Source organism: Osmerus eperlanus, chromosome 24 (genome assembly GCF_963692335.1).
Source record: "Osmerus eperlanus chromosome 24, fOsmEpe2.1, whole genome shotgun sequence".
In the NCBI taxonomy this organism is placed as follows: Eukaryota; Metazoa; Chordata; class Actinopteri; order Osmeriformes; family Osmeridae; genus Osmerus; species Osmerus eperlanus.
The window spans coordinates 8,224,836-8,246,511 of NC_085041.1; the positions used below are offsets into that span (position 1 = coordinate 8,224,836).

General features: G+C 47.9%; 1 protein-coding gene across 2 annotated transcripts in view; it reads left to right on the forward strand.

Annotated features, from left to right (window-relative positions):
• The window catches only part of nr5a2 (nuclear receptor subfamily 5, group A, member 2), a 56,876-nt gene that overhangs the window by 23,144 nt on the left and 12,056 nt on the right, over positions 1–21,676 (forward strand). For both annotated transcript variants that reach the window (XM_062450594.1, XM_062450595.1), the window contains exons 6-7: positions 9,617–9,736; positions 14,502–14,649. In XM_062450594.1, the coding sequence (XP_062306578.1) occupies positions 9,617–9,736; positions 14,502–14,649 (268 nt within the window). The remainder of the gene's footprint in view (positions 1–9,616; positions 9,737–14,501; positions 14,650–21,676) is intronic.

Below are 21,676 nucleotides of genomic sequence, written 5' to 3' on the forward strand. Positions count from 1 at the left end.
CAGAGAGAGAGAGAGACAGAGAGAGAGAGAGAGAGAGAGAAGGGGGGGTCTCACTCACTTTTCGTGTCCAAAGGACAAAGGAGATGAAGCGGGAGGTCCAGGGGGGGTGGAGTGTATTGTGTGGGGGGGGGGTGTTAAAGCTAGGTTTACAGTGTGTGTACGTCCTTATTTATAAATAACTGCGGTTGGTGTGAATTTATGGACACGTCGGTGAATGACATTTTATACGGGTCACGCAAAAACCCTTGCTGGGAGATGGGGGTGGCAAAAGATTTTGGGAGGCCTGCCGGTCACAAGAAAATGCCTTCAGATACAGCAGCCCATTAACGCCACCTGTTCTTTCTTCTCCAATTGTTTCTTCTGCCGCTTTCGGAGTGTATACTTCTTTCTCTCTTTCTTTCTTTCTTTCTTTCTTTCTTACTTTCTGTCTTTCTGTCTTTCTCTCTTTCTTTCACCTGCAGAATGTATACATTTTTCTTCCTGTCTCTTTCTCTTTCTCTTTCTCTTTCTCTTTCTCTGTCTCTGTCTCTGTCTCTGTCTCTGTCTCTCTCTCGCTCTCTCTCTCGCTCTCTCTCTCTCTCTCTCTCTCTCTCTCTCTCTCTCTCTCTCTCTCTCTCTCTCTCTCTCTCTCTCTCTCTCTCTCACTCTCCCCCCTTCCCTCTCTCCAGGCCATAACTTTGAACCTGGCATAGCCTCATGATAAATGATTCCATACATGTGAAATAAAGTCTGATTCTAAAAATAGGCATTACAACTACGTTCTTTTAGAATTGCGTCCCTCTTGCAGGAGATTAAAAAGTGATTTGCACAATCAACGACACAGTGAGAATATAAACCAAGTATGTCGAATAGGGCTCAAGGCCTACAGATTTTTTTTAAATGCCCCTTGAAAATTGGGTTGGAGGTGTTGACAGCGTTGTTAAAACTCCAGAAGGGAACTAGATTGGTGAATGTAGGGATTTCAGGTGGCAAAGGTGTGGCCTGCAGGCTCAAAAAGACACACTACACCAGACACCGCATGCTACACTAAACAAGTTTGGGATTTTCGTCCTTGACACACAAGGCATTCTTCACAATGTGTTTTTCAATTAAGGGGATGTCCAAAGAAACAGCAGAGGCTTACACAGGTAACAGCTAAACCTGTTACGGCGCCCTCCAAACTTGGCATCCGTTTTCTCTGTGGCTATTACGCACGGCCTAGACCAGAACCAGATCAGCGGGTTAATTCTGGTATTAATTTGCTATTAAAGCCTATGCCAAAGCTGGTATAGTGGTGTCTGGAGTGGTCCCAGCTGTGACTCTGCCGTCTGTCAGCCATAATGGGAATCTATGTCTTCCCCTCAGACAGAGAGAAGTACATTTGTCTCTGCATTTTAAAACAGTCCAGTCTGCTCCGCGAGTCTGAGGCCGTCTCTTACAGCCTGAATAATGAAGGAGAGGAGATGGAGACGTTTAACTGGGGCTTCATCGCACCGGCCGGAGAAGGAGCAGCAGGTCATTTCCCACTGTCTATCAGTGGCCACGCGTAAAGTCACGCGTGTGCACGGCGCGCGTACAAGCACTCGCACACAAACATACATACGCGCACACAGACAAAAACACACACACACACACAGAGACAAACATACATACTCACACAAAGACAAACACACACACAGACACACAGACAAACACAGACAAACACATACACACACACTCAATACAACAATATTGACAGCACCCCCCTTACCATAAAGTAGCCCATAGCCATAAATTGAGGAATCAAGTCAAACAATGCACAAAATGAAAATCAAATGAGCACACACAGATCACTCAGAGCTGGCCAGGGCTTAATGCACAGTATTGCGCGGTAGATTGAGCACTGTGGAACAGATCAATACTCCCATGCCTTCTGTACAGTGCAGAACTCATTTCACATTTGGAAGGCATTATTTTCTCCCTGTATTTCAGTTTGCCAGGGTTGGGTAGGGGATGGGTGATGGGGGATGGGGTGTGAGGGGGCTTAGATGGGTGGCGGGATCACAGTGTGTGTGTGTGTGTGTGTGTGTGTGTGTCCCATGGCTTGGTGTATTAGAAGCCTAATGTTCATCTGAATAATTGATTAGCCTCTCTCTGGTTTTGATAATTAGTTGATAGCTTCTTAGCTGTAAGCCCTCAGATCCTGTGCAGCAAACTCACAGGCCTTTTCTAAACAGGTATGAAAGAAAGGACTCAGAGTGCTTTCCAAAGCTCGAGATGTTTGTAAGCCATGCTCTTCTACGGCTCAACTGGGTGAAGACATAAATGAGACAACCCAAACATGTTTCTTTTCTCATAACCTCATTTACTAGATTGTTGTAGATGGTTGCTAATGTACTAGATTGTTCTTTCACGTAACTCAATCCAAAAATACTTCTCTGGTAAACTCGGTATGTAAACAAACTCTGGCTCAAATACCAAATGCTACTGTTTATCAGTGGTGTCGGTTTGACACGGATTTCAAGCATATTCAAAAGTTTTAAATATTCATTGTGGCAATGTTGTGGACTGCCAACTAGTCAACAATAATAAATGTGTCGAATTTGGAAGGTAGAAAAAACATCTATTGAAATTCATGACCGCCTTCTCTCTGGCCAGTTTCTCTACCGTTGTATCGATTTTCTATCTTTCATATGCTTATGCATCAGGTAAAAAAGAATACGGGAGTTTGGATGCCCTGTCTGGTTTACAAACCCCAGCATGAACGAGGAGAAGCAAAGGGTTTGCTTCTTTCTTTTAGTGACCTTGAGAAAACAAGGCATTCCTCCGGCAACACCAACTTAAGATACACTTTACACTCCACCGCATGAATGCATTCTGTTATTTTAACTGTTTGCGGGTGTGTTGGTACCTGCAGTAGCTTTGCATAAAGATCTTGCTCTGTCCAAAAAAGAGTACACACACACAAACACATATATATTTGTGTGTGTATATACGTATATATGGTCAAATCGTGGGTGTACTTGCCTTATTAAACGCCAGTCAAAAATGTGCAAGCGTATCTAACAGTAGATGCTGCCCTGGCAGAGAACTAGGGCGTAGAAAGCACTGTGTAGAAAGCGGACATGACGGCCTGGTCTGGTGCTGCAGTCGGAGGGTGAAGAGGCGGGGAGATTCCTCCTGTTCCCGGCGAGGTCCCAGATCAGGGCCGGGGGAAGAGGTCAGCACAGTGCAGGAAGACCTTATTAGAGCCGGGGCAGCACCTCTTTTTGTTCTCCATTTTTTCGCCGTAGGGACAGGACTGGGGGGGGGGGGGGGGCAGGGAGGGGGGAGGGGAGAGGGTAGATGAGCTGTGGGGGGGGTCCAATCGAAGGCGGTGTGTTTTAGTGGTCAAGGGTCGCCCTCTGGAGTCTGTTAATGCGGGTCACCGTGGGAACTGATCAATCTCCGTGCCTCGGCAGTATCGACCAGACGGCTCTGAGAGACACTGGCATTCACACACACACACACACCACACACACACGCAAACACACACTCCTCCCAGCAACTCCCACCACTCAGACATTCTTACCCAAAGGAGCCAATCAGCCTCTGTTTCTTGATAATCAACCTTTTCCTCCCCGATCAACTGCAGTTGTACTGAATAGATACATACTCAATAGATAGTACAACATTTTTGCTAAAAGGTTGCTTTCTTTGGCCTTTTGTGTTGATTTGGCTTGATGCAATGGTCTTTTTGTTGGAGCCTTAATGCACTCCCAGTAGAACGCGTGTGCGTCACATAGTCGTACATTACCCATCGGTGCAACAAACGTGGGCCATGTATGTGAGCATGTGTGTAATCTACGGTACAGCCCTCTCTACTGACCTCACAGGGGTGTGTGTGTGTGTGTGCCTGTGTGTGTGCTCGGAGAACTCCGGAAAGACAACCAGCCAGCCAGCCAGTCAGGCACACAGGCAAGACAGCGTTTCCGGTGTGTTCCGCGTCCTTTCTATTGCTGACGTTGCTGTAGGCGTCCGTCAGGCCCTCGCAGTCATACCAAGCCCTCCCCATCTTGTTCCATGACCACCTGCTCAACTTCCCAAGATGCTTATCATCCCCTCACCCCCCCCCCCCCCAACCCCCCCCAGAGGCAAGCAAGCAGGAGCCACGTGCAAATAGCGCCATTATAAACAGTCTGGTTGGAGGGGGGGGTGGGGGCGGTATGGACTATGGGGCAAATACACAAGGGCCAGTAGCTAGGGAGAGATTGAGATACTAATCTCACACACAAAATACCCCTCCTATCAGAAAACCTAAAATGTTCTCTACTGGTCACATCCCTGACATTTACTCACTTTGTAAAATAGAAAACAGTCTAAAAAGACGAGCACGTCCCTAAAATGGCGTATTATTAATTCTAACAATGGCGTTCGACTTTGTTATCATATTCCTTTAACGGCGCAAAACCAAAACCCAAGATATCAGATTGAACATGCAAGCTGAGATTGCAGTGTTAAGACGTGTTAAGGCTGATTATAGTATTGAGCAACTCCAGAGTGAATTAATTCCTATCCCCAGGTGTAAATCCGGCCAGAGAGCCACCAGACGAACAGATGCCGACACAAGACAACACAGGGAAGCCTTCCTGTGAGTGGAGCCATTGAAGTCAACTTCAAACTTCAAGCTTCAAACCTGTAGTTCTCTGAGAAAACATTGATTCAGATCCAGCTTGAGAACGAGAGCCACAGGGGGAGAGAGAGAACATTGATTCAGATCCAGCTTGAGAACGAGAGCCACAGGGGGAGAGAGAGAGAGAGAGAGAGAGAGAGAGAGAGAGAGATAGAGAGAGATAGAGAAGAGAGAGAGCGAGAGAGAAAGAGCGTGTGGGAGAGGCAGAGAAAGAGGGGGTGTAAAACAGGCCTGTTCTGTTGTGCTGCTCGTTTTATGTAAATGATGTTGAGAAGATGAACCCATGGTGAGTGTGTGTGTTTCCCCCCCCCCACCCCCACCCCCGCTTTCACGGCTACAATAATTTAATTCACTTCATTCATTAAGCCACGCTGAAGGAGATTCCATTAATCTGTTCATTAGGATACTTCAAAACTGGAGCTACTTATTAAAATCAGATCCAGCTGTGTACCCTCGTTAGGGACATGATACCCACACCGCTTAACAATGCTTGTGGCATTCTACCAAACCACAGCACCGAAGAAAGAAAGAAATATTTCGCTACATTTGGCCGTTTTGACTCACAACCATTATAGATGGTCCTCTCCTAGCAGCGGCTGTTGAATAAACATGACTTTTGGGCGCTCCAAACACACCATTACCAATTAATTGAAATTCCCAGAAAAATGGCGAAGATTTCTTTTCTTAATCACTTTATTTTATTTGCCCGTTTTCCCTCCAGGCCTTTTGCCCATTCTTCTCTCTCTGCCTTTTCTCTTTCTCCCTAATTCTCTATCTCCCTGTCTGTCTGTGTGTAGAAAATCACATTAATCTGTGCTTGTGGTGTTGAACAAAAGCTATGGGCTGAGCGATTGATCTGGGCATTGATCCCCCCTCGCCTGAATGGCCATAAAGGTGTTAAATTGGTTTCTTGGAGGATATGTATTTTTCATTGCGCTCTCTTTTGCGAAATTCCTGCCTGAAAAGAACAGCATTGATGATGTCGAAATAATGAAAGAGAGGCGCGCCTTGAAAATATTCCTAAACGTGTGTTTGGGAAGAGTTTTGTGATTTATTTCGACTCAAACCGAATAAGCCAAGTGTAGACACAGTGTCCCTGTTAAGGAAGAGACTCCAGTGGCATTATTTAAGACATGTGTTACTCTTTCTCAACACTGATCACCTTCATGAACAGTGAAGTGTAGTCTTGAGATGGTATGCAGACTAGTTCAAGTTCAGTAAGTTCCCTAAACGGCAGCTCAGTACAGTAAGCAGATATTTTTCTAATATTTTTTTATTTTTTTATTCTTATAGTGACAGTTATAGAGAGACTCAGGGCCTCATGTACTAACGCTTTTGCGCCCACTTCAGGCGTATTTGTTTCGCAATTTGCGCGTAAAAGCATGGCGAGGTATGTACAAACATGCCGCACTGAGGTAAAAGCGCAGACTGCCTGTCGCGGGAACTGAAAATGGCAAATTGCGCTTTTCCGTGTCATGCATATGCATTCACGGGAGGGTCAAGGCGAAAGTGGGAGTTTCCCATAAAGAGATCGGAGGGGATGCGTAAAGTGCGCCTAATTATGTATTCCGCGGTATGTACAAAACCCGCTTGTGAAAGCGCAACTCTATTTTGCGGTGAAAATTCTCCGCCTGTTAAAAGCAGGCGTAAACCAGGATGCGCATATGCCTCCTGGTGAAATGGCAGCCGTAACCCGAGCAAGACGAAGACATAGGCAAAATAATTGTTGCCACAAGGATCACACTTTTTGAGTTGAGTGAACACGAAATCATTACGCGTTACAGATTAAGCTGCCATGCAATATTACAGTTACTGGAAGAAATCAAAGATTACATCGAATCTCCGACTCAGCGTTCACATTCCATTCCAGCAGTTGTTAAACTCTTCGCTACATTACAAATATTGGCATCAGGATCACTTCAAACAGTCATCGCTGTTTTGACTTTGGTGGCTGATCCATGATAGAGAGAAAGAAGGAGGCCCATTCAATTGCGCGTTTAAATGCTCGCAATGTACGGTATAGTGGGCGGAGAAAGGCGCTGATTACCTGATGACCTGCAGGTTTCGTAAATACGACGTAAACTGAAGTATCACAGAGTGCGCAATCTGCGGGTTGGCCATGGCGCTAATAACGCTACATTTGCGAATGTACGTACATGAGGCCCTCAGTGAGCCCCTCGGTATTCATTTTGAGTCTTTGTTGGTTGTGAATCATTTACTTTAAATTACATTTAAAAACTAAATTAAATAGGAATGTTTACTGTGGTATATTATCTGCTCTTGGTAGTTACATTAGTAGACATTGACAACACTTAGAACCTTGCAAAAAGATTAACAATTAACGTTATTGTTCCCTACATGATCCAATAAAGAATCATTTTAATTTTGTTTGCATGCAATGGAAATCCATAGGTAGGTTAATAGCCTAGGCAATGTTCAGTTCAGCTGCCTATATTAAAAGACTGCTAGAAAGAAGAGTGAAAGATATAGCTGCATGGACGCATAGGAGTCAGTAGGTTCCCCTCGCCCTGTCAGTGGAGCCCCCCGCTGTGTGAGTGGAGAGGCGAAACATTAGTAGGATCCAGGGCTTGTCACTGGGCGCTCAGGGTCACGGCCAAGGAAGAGCTTGTCAGGGAAACAGCCGCTATAAGCGACCCTGATCTGAACTGTCCACCCTCCCTCAGCCCAGCCCCCCGACGATCCCGCCCGCCTGTCGCACGCGTCTGTCACCATCCACGTCTCCGAGCGGGACAATCCTCCACACGCACACACACACACACACTCATCCACCCACCACCCCCATCACCCCTTACTCCAGCATCCCCTTTTGATGACCCGGTCCCGTTGTCAGAGAGGGCCCTTGCAGGCAGGCAGCGTGAGGACAGCCCTCTTTGATGAGGACCCCGACACTCACCAGGCCCCTGACGGGGCGGGGGGGGGGGGGCTTTGAAGAGCTCCCCCCCCTCACCGCCTTCTCTTAGAGATGGGGGTTAAGGCAGTGTTGGGTTGGGGGCAGGTGGGGGTACAGTAAGAAGCTCATCCGTTTCACTCTCGTTGGCCTCTGTGTGATGGTTTTAATGATGCCATTTGAATTTCATTCACTTTTCGTCGCCTCCGGTCGATACACCCAAAAAAATAATATAGGAAAATGGAAAAGATGGAAAGAAGAGAGTTCATCACGCTGTCAGAAGTTGTGGTAAAGGTCAAAATGGCTTTGTTGTACGTATGTGCTATCTCGATAAAAAAGGGATGAAAGATTGCTTAAATTTTTCTGCAATTTTGATACAAGTTAGCAAACCTTGGTTTTATTAGACTTTAGCCTAACCATGTGGCTGTGTGATTTGACCCAGCGAAGCCAATCTCGATGATATTCAAGTTGTAATGTCTGCCTGGAAGACAAACAGGCGCATAACCAGTCAAAATACTCACTGTTAACTGGTGATATGAATAGCAAGGTTGGCTGAGACTACCACACTATCATCCAAGGTCATGAAACACAACTCATGGGTTTGGATGTTGACCTGGTGTTGATGAATCAAAATCCCCCCCTGTTCGAACGAAAGTAATGGCTTCTTTCATTAAGGTATGTGTGGCAATGCACTACCAATTGATCCACATTCCTCTCTCTAACTTTAATTGACACTCTCAAATTCAATGTGACACACTGTCAGGTGCCCAAGGATTCTCTCAGATTCACACCAAAGGCATTTCACAAAAATGCCAAACCAAAGCATTCTGGGAAAGACACACCAGTCCGTCAGATAGGAGTATCGAGAGGGCTGAGTGTGTTGACTGGAAAGAACAAAGAAAGGAAGAGAGTGAGAACATCTCCGGGTTTTTTTTATTTTTTTCCTCATTCTTGGCTCTCAATGTGGCCTTTCTGCCTGTGTGGCTACAGTGTCTAATCATTAACGCGTCGGGGCCCTGGGAAATAGGGGTGGTGACAATGGCAGTGTTGTTGTGGTGTAGCGAACTTATCCCTTCGCCCCTGCCTCAGCTCCCCCCCCCCCCCACCCCATTCACCTGGCATTGGTGGGAGTGAGCGGCTGTCGCAGGCTGGCTACTTAATCACTTTCAGCCGGCGGAATCACTCAGGCAGAGGTGGCACCGGGCAAACAGATAGCCCCGCTATCACTTGACAAACAGGCACATCCAGGTAGTGGCAGGCCTGGGAGAGGATAGGGTCGCCTTCTCATGAGAAAGCTGTGGCATACTCTGTATGTGTGAAGTGTGTGTTGTGTGTGTGTGTGGGGGGGGGGGGGGGGGGGCTCTGACATTTGAGGCATTGTGTGAAGTCAGCTATCTACACCTGCAGTTGTACTAATCAATACCTGTAAGCGAACTACAAAACCCATATATGTTATATCTTATGTGTCTGCTTGTCTTGAATAGCAAACCTACAAACGACCTTAAAGACACGAGTCCTTTTTAACTTTTGCCTACTTTTCAATGGAGAGGAAGAAAATGGCCAAAAGCAACTGCCAGTATTCACTGTACATAAATAATCGTTAGACTCAGTGAGTCAGTGTACTGAACTATTGTTTCGGATGAAGTTTTTCCATTTCTAGTTCCATCTCTGGAAAGGTGGTTGAAGCTCGTTTTTCTACCGGAGTTTGACACAGCAGGTGGCATTAGCATGCTGTTAGCCTCAAGAGTTAACTTTCCCTCTTTTCTTTCAACCTCTCTCTCTTTTCAACCTCTCTCTCTCCCTCTCTCTCTCTCCCTCTCTCTCTTCTCCCTCCCTCTCTCCCTCTCTCTCTCTCTCTCTCTCTCTCTCTCTCTCTCTCTCTCTCTCTCTCTCTCTCTCTCTCTCTCTCTCTCTCTCTCTCTCTCTCCCTCTCTCTCTCTCCACCTCTCTCTCTCTCTCTCTCTCTCTCTCTCTCTCTCTCTCCCTCTCTCTCTCCCTCTCTCTCTCTCTCTCTCCTCTCTCTCCTCTCTCTCTCTCTCTCATCAGGTTGATCTCTCTCTCTCTCTCTCTCTCATCAGGTTGATGACCAAATGAAGCTGCTGCAGAACTGCTGGAGTGAACTCCTCATCCTCGACCACATTTTCCGGCAGGTGGTGCACGCCAAAGAGGGCTCCATCCTATTGGTCACCGGCCAACAGGTGAAGTCCCACCTTGCCCATCTCTGTCTTCCCCCCCCCCCCCCCCCCCCCCCGGGCCTCCCCCTAGACCTCATCAGCCACTCAGCGCGCCTAGATCAACAGCCTTTAAAGCTTCATCGACCTCTCTGCCCCCCTCTCAGTCACCACGCCATTAAAAATAGATTACGCTTATAGGTATAAGATAATGTGATCAGAATAATCAATTATGCATTATTATTTTTTTACGTTTTCATTTTGCGTGTGCGTTTGCTGGGAGTGTGTGTGCGTGGGCATGTGTGTGTGTGTGTGTGTGTTTACTTCAAAAGTGAATATAGAAAGCGCCTGGTTAAGCATGCGGGAGCAGTAGAGGTAGAGGGCAAAAAAATCTGTGATTTACCTTAGTTGAGGGCCCTGAGGAGGAGAGCAGGGACTATTGCCTCGGGCCCTGACGAGGCCCTCAACCTAGCGGGACCACGGGATTCCTCCGTCTGTTTCTGGCTCTGCTTTCCCGCTCGTACACACACACACACACACACACACACACACAGGCATACACACAAACCCACGCACATACCACACAGCCGCATGTAAATACCCACACATGCACAGAGCGATGAAATTGCTCGTTATGAATATGCCTCGGAATGTTGGCGCGCCTGTCAATGGGACAAGGCGTGCTTAATTATTGATTGGGTGTGTTTCCAAAATGCTGCTCTCTGCCAAACCTGTTCTCCAACAATAGATGTGGGCATCAATATTGAAGCAAGGATGTCTGACAGTGCGTGGTTGTGTGTTTTCCTGTTCTACTGTTTATAGCGAGGTGAACGTTGCGAGGGGAGGAAACTATAGAGGAGTGGGCCGCAGGGGATAATTGAAGCATGACTTGTTTGAGTTGATTGGACGAACTCGTCACATCAAACCGCAGAGATAGAGATAAAGGAGAGAGAGAGAGAGAGGAGCGAGAGAGAGAGAAAGGAAGGAAGAGAGAGAGTGGGAGAGAGAGAGAGAGAGGAGCGAGAGAGAGAGAAAGGAAGAGAGACAGTGGGAGAGAGAGAGAGAGAGAGAGAGAGAGAGAGAGAGAGAGGAGCGAGAGAGAGAGAGAGAGAGAGAGAGAGAGAGAGAGAGAGAGAGAGAGAGAGAGAGAGAGAGAGAGAGAGAAAGGAAGAGCGAGAGTGGGAGAGAAAGGGTGGAAGGGAGATCGGGCCATGCAAGGATGAAAACGGGCGAAGGGGACATTTCCAATGCTGCTGTACATCTGAGACAAGCCCCCGCACACACACACGCGCGCACCCAGAACACACTCACGCAGTGCCTTAAGCACTTCACCCCCCCCCCCCGCCTTCTCTCTCTCTCCTGCTCCTCCCACATCCAGCACAGAGAGAGAGCGAAGGGTGCTGAGCGGCAGCCGGGACTCCCAGCAGTGTCTCTGCTGCTCCGCGTTTGATTAGCCAGGTCTGAGCTGTGAGCAAGCAGGGCCGGGAGCAGGGGAGAGGGGCGTCAGGGCGGAGCGGTAGAGGGGTGGGGGGGGGAGGGTGAAGGGGGGGTGGAATGGGGGGTGCACAGTCAGGGGAGGCGGAGGACCAGGTCTCGTTTGCATATTTTGGCTAATGAACAGCTGGGTGTTGGGGGGCCAGTGTGTGTATGTGTGTGTGTGTGTGTGTGTGTGTGGGGGGGGGGGGGGCAGTCACAGGAGGAGAGCAAGAGAGAGAGAGGAGGAGGAGGGGGGGGGTCTCAAACAGTTCCATCATTATCTTCTATTATTCTCCACCAGGCCAGGGGTGACAGCAGCCCAGTGAAAGCTAAAGCCATGGCCCGTCTTTTACCAGCTACTGTACACAATGCCCCCCCAACCAAAATACACACACACACGCATGCAAATAATGAAAACACACATGCACAGTGCACATTAACCAATGCTGTCCCAATTCATTAGGACGACATTATGCCCAGGCAGGAACTAACGAATGGGACTGTCGTTAGGGAGTCAGATGGCTGAGCGGTTAGGGAATCGGGCTTTTAATCAGAAGGTTGCCGGATCGATTCCCGGCCGTGTCAAATGACGTTGTGTCCTTGGGCAAGGCACTTCACCCTACTTGCCTCGGGGGGAATGTCCCTGTACTTACTGTAAGTCGCTCTGGATAAGAGCGTCTGTTAAATGACTAAATGTTAATGTCCAACGATTATATCAGAAGATGTCTTTCAGTCACTGTGATAAGTTGGTCCCCCTGTCGTGAGGATGTTGGTGGAGGATTAGATTCTGATTGGGCCAATGGCTTGGGGTGACCTGCCTTTTCTGAGCTAGTGTTGAGTGGAGTCTCAGAGCAAGTGACACAGCCCCAATGCACCATGGGGGATTAGCTCAGTCATGTGGTGACACACGACACCCAGGGTGGCTTTGGAAAATGCCACAGGGCCGCCCCGTCACAGTCCTACACTCCCAACTCCCTTACCATCCCTGTGTTTCAATTACTGTCAGCCTCCTCACGATATATAAAAATACAGTGGAGAAATGCTCTGGAAAAAAGGTTCCCATTTTAGCACTGAAGTTTTTGAAAATGTGATAGAACCGTTTTCAAACAAGGTGCTGTTTTGAAGACCTGAATGGTTCTCTCTTACCTGAAACTGATTGGATGTTGAACCTCCGAAATCTGACACAGGGTTCTGTCGGCTACGAACGGTTCTAGTAAAACGGCTTTTATTTCAGAGCTATAGGTTTCAGCATAGGCAGTTCTGTCTGCCAACGGGTGCCCTGGTGTTTGTCCCATGGCCTTCAGAAGAATCTGAAGCTAAAACAGAGGCAGGTCGAACATACATTCGCTAGGCTAATTTATACAGCTCCCTCTTTGGCCTCCTTGTCCTCCCTTTGGATCAAACAGGAAAACATGACTTGTAGGCTATCGCATAGTGGCACAGTTCAGATGGCATGAGCAGACAAGGTCTTTTTTGTCGTTTGTCAGCAAGGCGAACATAGAGGGCTTTGATAATGTGATAGTGTGACACCCTGACTTGAAAGTCGAAACGGTCCGAGGGTTGTTTAAAATGACACTTTTTGGACATGGATTCGGCTTCTTGTGAGCCAGTCTTTCGCCACAGCTAATTATCAGTGACACTTGCACTGGATATATACTGAAACGTACATTTTAATAGCAAGTTGTAGTTTTTGAGCGCAGAAGATAAAAGGTTAACACAGAAAGAGAAAAGGAGACAGATTAAAAAAAAAGGATAAATTAGCAGGTCAAAGTTTGCAGGTCGGCTGAAACAGGAGGCCAGGGTTTTGTCAATCTACTTGTAGGACGTGACCCGAAACGGGACTAATAAACATGTATTGATTGATTGATATGTAGGTCGTTGGGGTGACAGATAAGTCTATTGTCATAAGGGTGGTGTTTTCCTTTGACTCGGGGGAAAGGAAGCCATAACCCAAGGCAGCGCCATGAGGAGTCCTATCGCTCATTGAAGTTATTTCATGCACAGTTGCTTTTATGTAAATTGATTGACACTTTCCAGGGCACTGACTCATCAGGGAGCCCGACAGGGGAGGCGTGTAGAGAGACGGAAAAGGAGAGGGAGTGTGAGAAAGAGTGCGCCGGGAAGACGACGCTCCTAAAGCCGCCGTCTTTTTTTTTCGTCTCCTTTTTTTTTTCACGAACATTCCGCTCGTCCTGTTTACACGATAAATACATTCCGATCCGTGGCGTTTTTTTGATTGCAAATTGCAGCTCGCAGGGACCTTCCTCCCTGAGGTTGAGCAAGCCCTGCCGTCTACCTTCCCCCAGAAATCCTGGCGCAGTCAATTATGGTAATGAATTGTCAATAAATATAAAAATTTAATACGGCCTGCTTACTGTGAGTGGCAGCTAAGGACTTGCCTCCCAGACAAATCTGCTGTTGCTGCAGATATTAAATGCACCTGAGAAGGGGGTCTAGTGCCGGGTCACTGAGGGGATGGGGGGTTGGGGTTCAGACCTGAAAGGGGGGCGATCTCTCGCCCTCCACTGCCCCACACAACCCTAGGAGAGAGAGAGAGAGAGAGAGAGAGAAGGAGAGGGGGTTAGGATGAAGGGAACGTGCTGCCCTCTCCCTTTTTTTTCGCGAGCGAGTGATTAGGATTCAGGATTCGGGCCTAGGCCCTAGGGCCCCCTTTCGCAGAGAGAGAGAGAGAAAGAGAGAGATTCTCTGTGCATTTCATGCTGATGGAAAATCGGTGCTAATTTGAGCTGTATGCTCATATAAACCCACTATTCATTCCAAGGCTCCACCTGTATGTAGGTTGCTAGGCTTGTTTGTGTGTTTTAGGTTTGTGCTAGGAGTCCATCCTAAACGGGAGAACATTGTCTACTTTCAGAAGAACCTAAATGACAATTCAGGAAATGTACTAGGATCGCCTCACAAAATAGGTCTCAAAGCTCTTGGAGAAGTCTCTTGGATGTGACTGTACACATACCCACACACATACATTCATTGTGTTTTTACAGTACACTGTGAGCTGGTATAAATAGCTGACATCGAATGTGTGTAATGACAAGTTAAGGCAACATTTGGTAATGTTAGATAACTCCCCTTTTGTGGCCACAATTTGCTGTTTGGGATTTTAAAGTATTTTACAATACCTTCCACCTATATGTTTATTACTTTATCCCCCATGGTTCATTAGCATCCTCAGGTCTTATGCCCAAGTCATGTTGTTATAAAGTCCACAGAAATGACACAAGACGACAACCTTACAATATGAAGACAAAGCTTTGCGCGTAACAGCCTGCGGTATGTGTGTGTGTGTGTCCTGCAGGTGGATTATGCTGTAATTGCCTCCCAAGCCGGAGCCACCCTCAACAACCTGATGAGCCACGCGCAGGAGCTGGTGGGCAAGCTTCGCTCCCTGCAGCTCGACCAGAGGGAGTTTGTCTGCCTCAAGTTCCTTGTGCTCTTCAGCCTGGGTGAGTACGGAGGAAGAGGAGGGGGGGTGCGTGCATGCGTGTGTGTGAGTGAGCGGGGGCTGGGAGGGGGCAGGGGTGGAAGCCGGGGGGGTAAGACTGAAGAGGGGGATGGGGGGCTGGGATAGGTGGGATACGGTTCCGGTGTGATTATTATTATTATTATTTGAAGCGGGGGGGGGGGGGGGGTGGATCACGAACGGGTGGGGGGGGTTAGGAAAGGGAAGAGCAGGACAAGGGGTGGGAGAAGTAGAGAGAAGCGGGGAGCGGGGAGCGGGGAGGGTTTACAGGATAGGGCCGGGGTGAATTATATACCTGAGGTGGGATGTCGTTGAGGGCCTCATGGGTGATAAAGGGAGCACAGTGTTTGGGGAAGGAGGGAGGGAGGGAGGGGAAGGCGAGGGGGAGGAAGGACAAAGGGATTATCCAATGCGGAGGTGATTTAGGGGAAGAATTTGGAAGGGTGAATTTAGGCAGAGAGAAGACTAACTAAAGTAAGAGAAGAGGGGGAGTGGACAGGGGCGAAAGAAAAGAGTCCCCTGTGTTCTCTCTCTTTCTCTCCCGCTCTCTGTCTCTCTCTGTTTCTCCCTCTCTCATACTTTTCTCTCTCTCCTCATCACATCCATTTCGGGTCTACTTTCCAAGGCTGGGTTGGCTGTCAGGAGACTGTAATCTCTCTCTCCCACTCTGATAGCCTGAATGTAGCAGACTGGGTTTGTGTCATAGTGGCCCAGAAACACACACACACACCTCAATACACCAACCCAGCATGCACTCTGTTGTGCAGGCACGTGCACACACACCAACCTCCAAACACGAGCAGGCACGCAGGCGCACACGACACCAACCAATCAAGCACTTTGGCCAAGTTGAAGAGACACACTGTAACAAATCCTGTGTGTGCTTCCAAGAGATCCTCCCATCACTTGTGAGGAAACTAGACAGTGGCAGGTTTGTATTCCAGGCTCGCGCCTTGACTGGACTCCAACACCCTCACCAGCCCCATTCGCCTTCTGTAATGGGGATCGCTCGCGATTCCACCCTGCCTCAGTTTTAAGATCATTCATTAATGAAGTCATTTGATGTCAAGGTGAGATTTTTCGTAGCCCAGTCCATATTCAATCAAAGACAGAGGGGTGCGCTGACTCAGAGGAGGGGGAAAGGGATGAAGGGGGGGGGGGGGGGGGGGCGGGGGCGTTGGCATTTTTTGACAGCAAATCCGGCTGTTTGTCAACAGCATTATCATATCACTGGCGTTTTCCCCCGATGAACAGTAGGATAGAGACAGAGGGACAGACGGACAGATGGACAGGCAGGCAGGCGGGCAGAGACTAGAGAGACAGACAGAGACAGGCAGACAAGCAAACAGACATACAGGGAGACCGGGGAAACAGACCGACAGACAGGCAGACTTTTGACACCAGACGCAGGCGGGAGGGGCGCACAGGGTGGGAGGGCTGCTGTTATGGGGTTTGGAGGTGGGGGGAGGCCCCCCGTTGGTGTAAATAATTTGGCGGAAACATCATCCATAATGAAGGGCTCATCTGAGGGATGTGTATCGCCCCAGGCTCTTGCCTGTTCTCCCGCACTGCCTGGGCCTCCGTGGTGGTGCACAGATGTCGGAGAGGAGCTGTAAACACGCTAAGACAGGAGATTAGAACTGTTATGATTAATATCACCCCTCCCACAGTCCTGACTGGGAGAGAGGCAGTGGTGTGTGTGTGTGTGTGTGTGTGTGTGTGTGTGTGTGTGTGTGTGTGTGTGTGTGTGTGTGTGAGAGAGAGAGAGACAGAGTGAGAAAAAAGTGTGTTTGGTGTGTTTGTGTGTGTGTGTGTGTTCAGGGTGCGTGAGAGAAAGAGGGGAGGGAGAGTAATAGAGACAGAAGATTTTTACGCTTGGGTTTGTGTGAACCCACACTCGTAGGGTTAAATCAATTCCACAGGAGCCAATTAATGAGGAGTCAACGAAATGAGGCATGAAAAAACTCCCAAGCCAGAGTTGGGAGAACTTCTTTCCCTCTGCTAGATCACACAAACTCAGTACCAATGCTAAGCTTATACAACCAGTCTCTAGCTGGAACTCAGTGACGTCTATTAGGGATCAAAATCGATGTTGCACACTGGCATACAAGTAGCCTGACGTCGTCATACTCATAATTCTATTTAGAATATGAGTCTGATACCGCTCCGTTGGGCTGTGAGTATGGGGCATGTTTCAACCAAACCCGGGAAAAAAAATGTCACTTCGCTCAATTGGATAGACCTACAACCAATCAGAGCAACCTAGTATGTTGTTTGTGGAAAACGAGTTCAACCCAAGCGCTCTTTGGTGATGTGGTTGATTAAGTTTCTGTTGATCATCTGTCCATCATCGTATAAAGCCCGCCCTGACAATTTGATTGGTCCGAACAGCTCTTGTTCGGACATCGTTTTTCCCCAACCGAGCGAGCCCAGACCCAACTTCCCGACCAACATTTTTGGGGGGCGGGGCTAAGTTGGGCTGGCACCCAGGCTAGCATACAAGAGCACAAGTGTGTGAGTAAGTTCAACATAGCACTAAGAACATCCCTCCCTGCCTGCATGAATGTCTCCCGCTTTCATCACACGTATTACCCTTTGTACAAACTACTTAATGCCTTCCAGTAACCTGCACAATGTTAGGACAATACATTGTTTTGATACATTATTTCGAAACATTGTCAACAAAGATCGGTATTTTTACACAGTCTGCACAGTACCTGTCAGGTGTATTGTTGTAAAAACCCTATAACGCTGTGGGTCTATCAGATCCACAAAAATGTGTGCACCAAAGGGCAACTATTCTTGGTGAGGTGCAGAGATACCAAGTCAAATTCTTAAATTCCCCACAAAACTGGAGCAATCGATGTTAGGTAAAAGCTGCAGTCAGATAAAAGTGTGTGTTTGTGATGGAGAGGTCAGCTTGGTCTTGAACACACAAACACACACTTAACACCACCCACCAATATCAGCCATAGCCTTTCTGTCTAGCCCTGTCTCTGTCGGTTTCTTTCTCTCTGTGTCTATCTGTCTGTCTCTTTCCCCATCTGTCTGTCTGTCTGTCTGTCTGTCTGCCTCCCTCGCTCTCTCTCTCTCTCTCTCTCTCTCTCTCTCTCTCTCTCTCTCTCTCTCTCTCTCTCTCTCTCTCTCTCTCTCTCTCTCTCTCTCTCTCTCTCTCTTCTCTCTCTCTCTCTCTCTCTCTCTGTATGTCTGTCCCTCTCTCTCTCTCTCTCTCTCTCTCTCTCTCTCTCTCTCTCTCTGTCTCTGTCTCTCTCTCTCTCTCTCTCTCTGTCTGTCTGTCTGTCTGTCTGTCTGTCTGTCTGCCTGTCCCTCTCTCTTTCTCTCTCTCTCTCTCTCTCTCTCTCTCTCTCTCTCTCTGTCTGTCTGTCTGTCTCTGTCTATCTCTCTTGCACAATCCCTCAAAATTGAAGCCTTTTAAAGGGAATCAAAGGTACTTAGATTTCCCCTGGCTTGATGTGAGTCCGACAGCCCCATAGCTTGGGCTGTGGGTCCTCTCTATCAAGGGTGTCAGAGCCTCTGTCATCGCTCACCGTCAACCATCAGCTCCGGGGCTCTCAATAAAGCCAAGTGTCAATAAGGAGGGGAGGAGACATCACTTGACCTGAGAGCTCCCTTGTCTTAGTAGAGAGAGTGTGCGTTAGTGGGCAGGGGGGAGAGATAGGAGGGGGGGGGGGGTTGTGTGTGTGTGTTTTTTTTTTCCACCTTCTGTTGTTCGATTGAACTTCGTCCTTTCTGTCCTGGGGTCAGTGCTTTCTCACCTTTTTCTCTCGCTTTCCGTGTCTGTGTCTCTCTTTCTCTCCCTCTCTCTCTCTTCCTCTCTATCTCTTTGATCCTCTCTCTTTCACCCTCTCTCGCACTCCCTCTCTTTCACCTTTTCTCTCACCCTCTCTTTCTTTCTTTTTCTTTCTCTATATCTCTCCCTCTCTCACATCCTTTCTTTCTCTCTCTCTCTCTCTCTCTCTCTTCTCTTCTCTCTCTCTCTCTCTCTCTCTCTCTCTCTCTCTCTCTCTCTCTCTCTCTCTCTCTCTCTCTCTCTCTCTCACACACACACACTATCACTCTCTCTCAAACACACTCTCACACTCCCTCTCTCACTCTCCCTCCCTCCCTCTCTCTCTCACATACTTTCTCACCTCTCTCTATCCACACTCTCTCCCTCTCACTCCTTTCATTCTAAATGTCATTTCCTCCCTTCTCATCTATCTTTTGGTTTACCAATATCCATCAGATTTATCAATCCGTCAATTCAGAAATATTGATCTCCCCTAGCTAGGGCTCTCAGTGTGTGAGTGTTTGTGTATGTGTATGTGTGTGTGTTACATGCCAGATGTTGCTAAAGCACCATAAGATGGCAGTTATGTTGAGGTTTGGGCTGTGACCCCCTGTCTCCAGGTTAGCCTGTCATGTGTAATTGTGGAAGGCAGCCCCCGTCATGTCTGGTCAAAAGCGAGCAAAGCCAGAGAAAGCCAGCCACTGCTGGTTGCTAAGTGCTCCCTGCGGGTGCCAGATTTGTGGGTTAGAGCTCTAAATAACCCCCAATCTGGACCCTTTTACTGAAAGAGCAAGGGAAAACCAGAGAAAGACAGATACTCAGACTGAGTACTGACTAATGTTCAGTTTGTCTTGTCATAGTGTTTCCTCTTCACTTGCTAGCACTGGCAGCGCAGACAAGAACAGTCACATCGCGACGGATCCGTGCGACTGTACTTGCGACGATGACAGACTTTCCTGCTGACATAACTTTAAGGTCATCTCACACCAAAGACAGATTCCATTTCGAATTTTCGAATGACAATGAGCATTGTGGAGTGAGCATTGTAGCCCCCTGTTCCATCCTCCCTTCCACCACTCCCTCTCCCTCTGGGCCCACTCACTAGTCTCAGCTACCTCCGTCCCTCCTTCCAATGTGTCCACCAACCCTCCTCTCTGTTCCCCAACTCTCCCCCCATTTTCCAGTTGTCTCCCTGCCCCGCCCGTCCACCCCCTAACCCACACTGCTAGTTAGCGTCTCTCATTAGCATGGTTAGCACATCTTCAGAAGGGCCCTGTCTCTGTGTACGAGGTCAGGCGCCCAATCTGCTGAAACAACACAAAAGCCTCCCCCCCCCCAACTCCCCTCTCTCCGCTCCTCTTTTATGCCCTACTCAGAAAATAAGAAATAAAAAAAAATCATCGTTCCCAGACAGGTATGTCCTAATTAAGCAACAAGGCGTCGGGTTCTGCTGCTCCGAATCAATGCTCTGATCCCGGCGAGCGTGCGCTGGGGAGTTGAGTGGTGAACGCACGCCGACCCATAATGCCTCGCAAATATTCATTTCCTGAAACGAACCAAATCATTTGGAATTCGGCGTGGATTGATTAACATTCGGACGCTGGCGACGGTTCGATATTTACACCCTGCGAGACCCGAGCCGGGGCCAAATAATGGAGTATATAACCCCAGCTACGTCTTAATTAAATGCAAGATAATAGGGCCGAGGTTTTTTCTTGTGAGCCAAGCACTTTGGCAGTGATGGGTTGTAAGTCATGTGGACGAAAGTCATGTGTGTGACGTCCGCGTGATCAATACGCGTGTAAACCTTGCTATGCTGTGTGTGTTGTTTGTCCGTGTGTGGGATATTTTGTGTGCGTGTGTGCGCACGCTTGTGTGTGCGTGCACTTTTGTGTGTGCGGTTTGTACACCACCTTATAGAGTGAACGGTTTGGCCAATCAAATCAGTAATGAAATGTATAGGGGAGGTGAATTCAAGAGGAGATGAAGAGCACAGGAAGTGCGTCTGGTGCCCGTTCTCGTTCTTCCACCCCCCCCCCCCCGCCCCTCCCCCCCCGGCCCCTGTGAAGTGCTCAGACAAATATACCTTGATGAAAAAGCACTGGGTTTTCATAACCTCCACATTCGCTTACTGTTGTAAAATAAAACTGTAGCTTCCTTGGCAGGTACAGTTGTAAGAGAAAAAAAGATTTGCCCTGTGTAATGAACCTGATATGACTGCTTTTACAGAATGTTGCTCCTTTGGTTGTGAAAAAAGGCAAACTCTCATCTGGTGTAGAGTCCCTAGTTTGAGAAGCATTCAATATAATGAGAAGTCTAAAAGGCTTTCAGACTTTATCAAGCTTTAAAAGCACCAGACATTACAGCTCAACGTAGTGTTTAAGTAGGGGAGTTTGGGGATTGGGTGGCTGTGTATTTTCTTCCCTCACCCTGACTCAAAAGCATGTTGGAGGTTCCACTTTGCTCCTGACTGATTTTAACACTTCCATATCTCTAATGTCTCAGTTCAGCGTCTACGGTATCTCACACTTAGCCCTCGCTCCAGTTATTTTTCCGGTGATCATGTTTGTGTCTTATCAGTTAGTTATGTTGTGTTTCATTCTGCAATTGCGTCAGCACAACTTTTTATCTATGGTTAAACAAGTCACGTTATCAGTTGACTAAAGAGTGCAACCTTTTATTTAGGTTATGATATTTAAGTCACTAGACCCCCCCTTAACACTTAACACTCAATATCTGATCATGTGAAAAAGAAACGTTGTTTTACACGAGATATCTCAATACAGCTCCTCCTGCATGCTGTCAAGGACAGGACTGCTTTAGTCTTTCTCTCATCGACACTGTGGAAGAAACACCCACACAGTACATTAGCCCCAAAACTGGACATGACACAAGACAGACCACCGCGTGCAAAGTTTTCTCCTGTCCAAAAAAGCCCTATCTTTCTCTCCTCCTCTCCTCTCCACCTCCTCTGTCCCGGCGAGGTCTGATTTAAGGCAGGATGAGGAATGGTTGTTGGTGTAGGGAGAAGCACCCGATTCCCATCCTCTCCTCCCTCCCTCTCTTTCTCTCTCCTTCCCTTCCTCTCTCTCTCTCTCTCTCTCTCTCTCTCTCTCTCTCTCTCTCTCTCTCTCTCTCTCTCTCTCTCTCTCTCTCTCTCTCTCTCTCTTCTTCCCGGGTCCTTATTACAACCTGTCAGTTTATTATAAAACATTAGAAA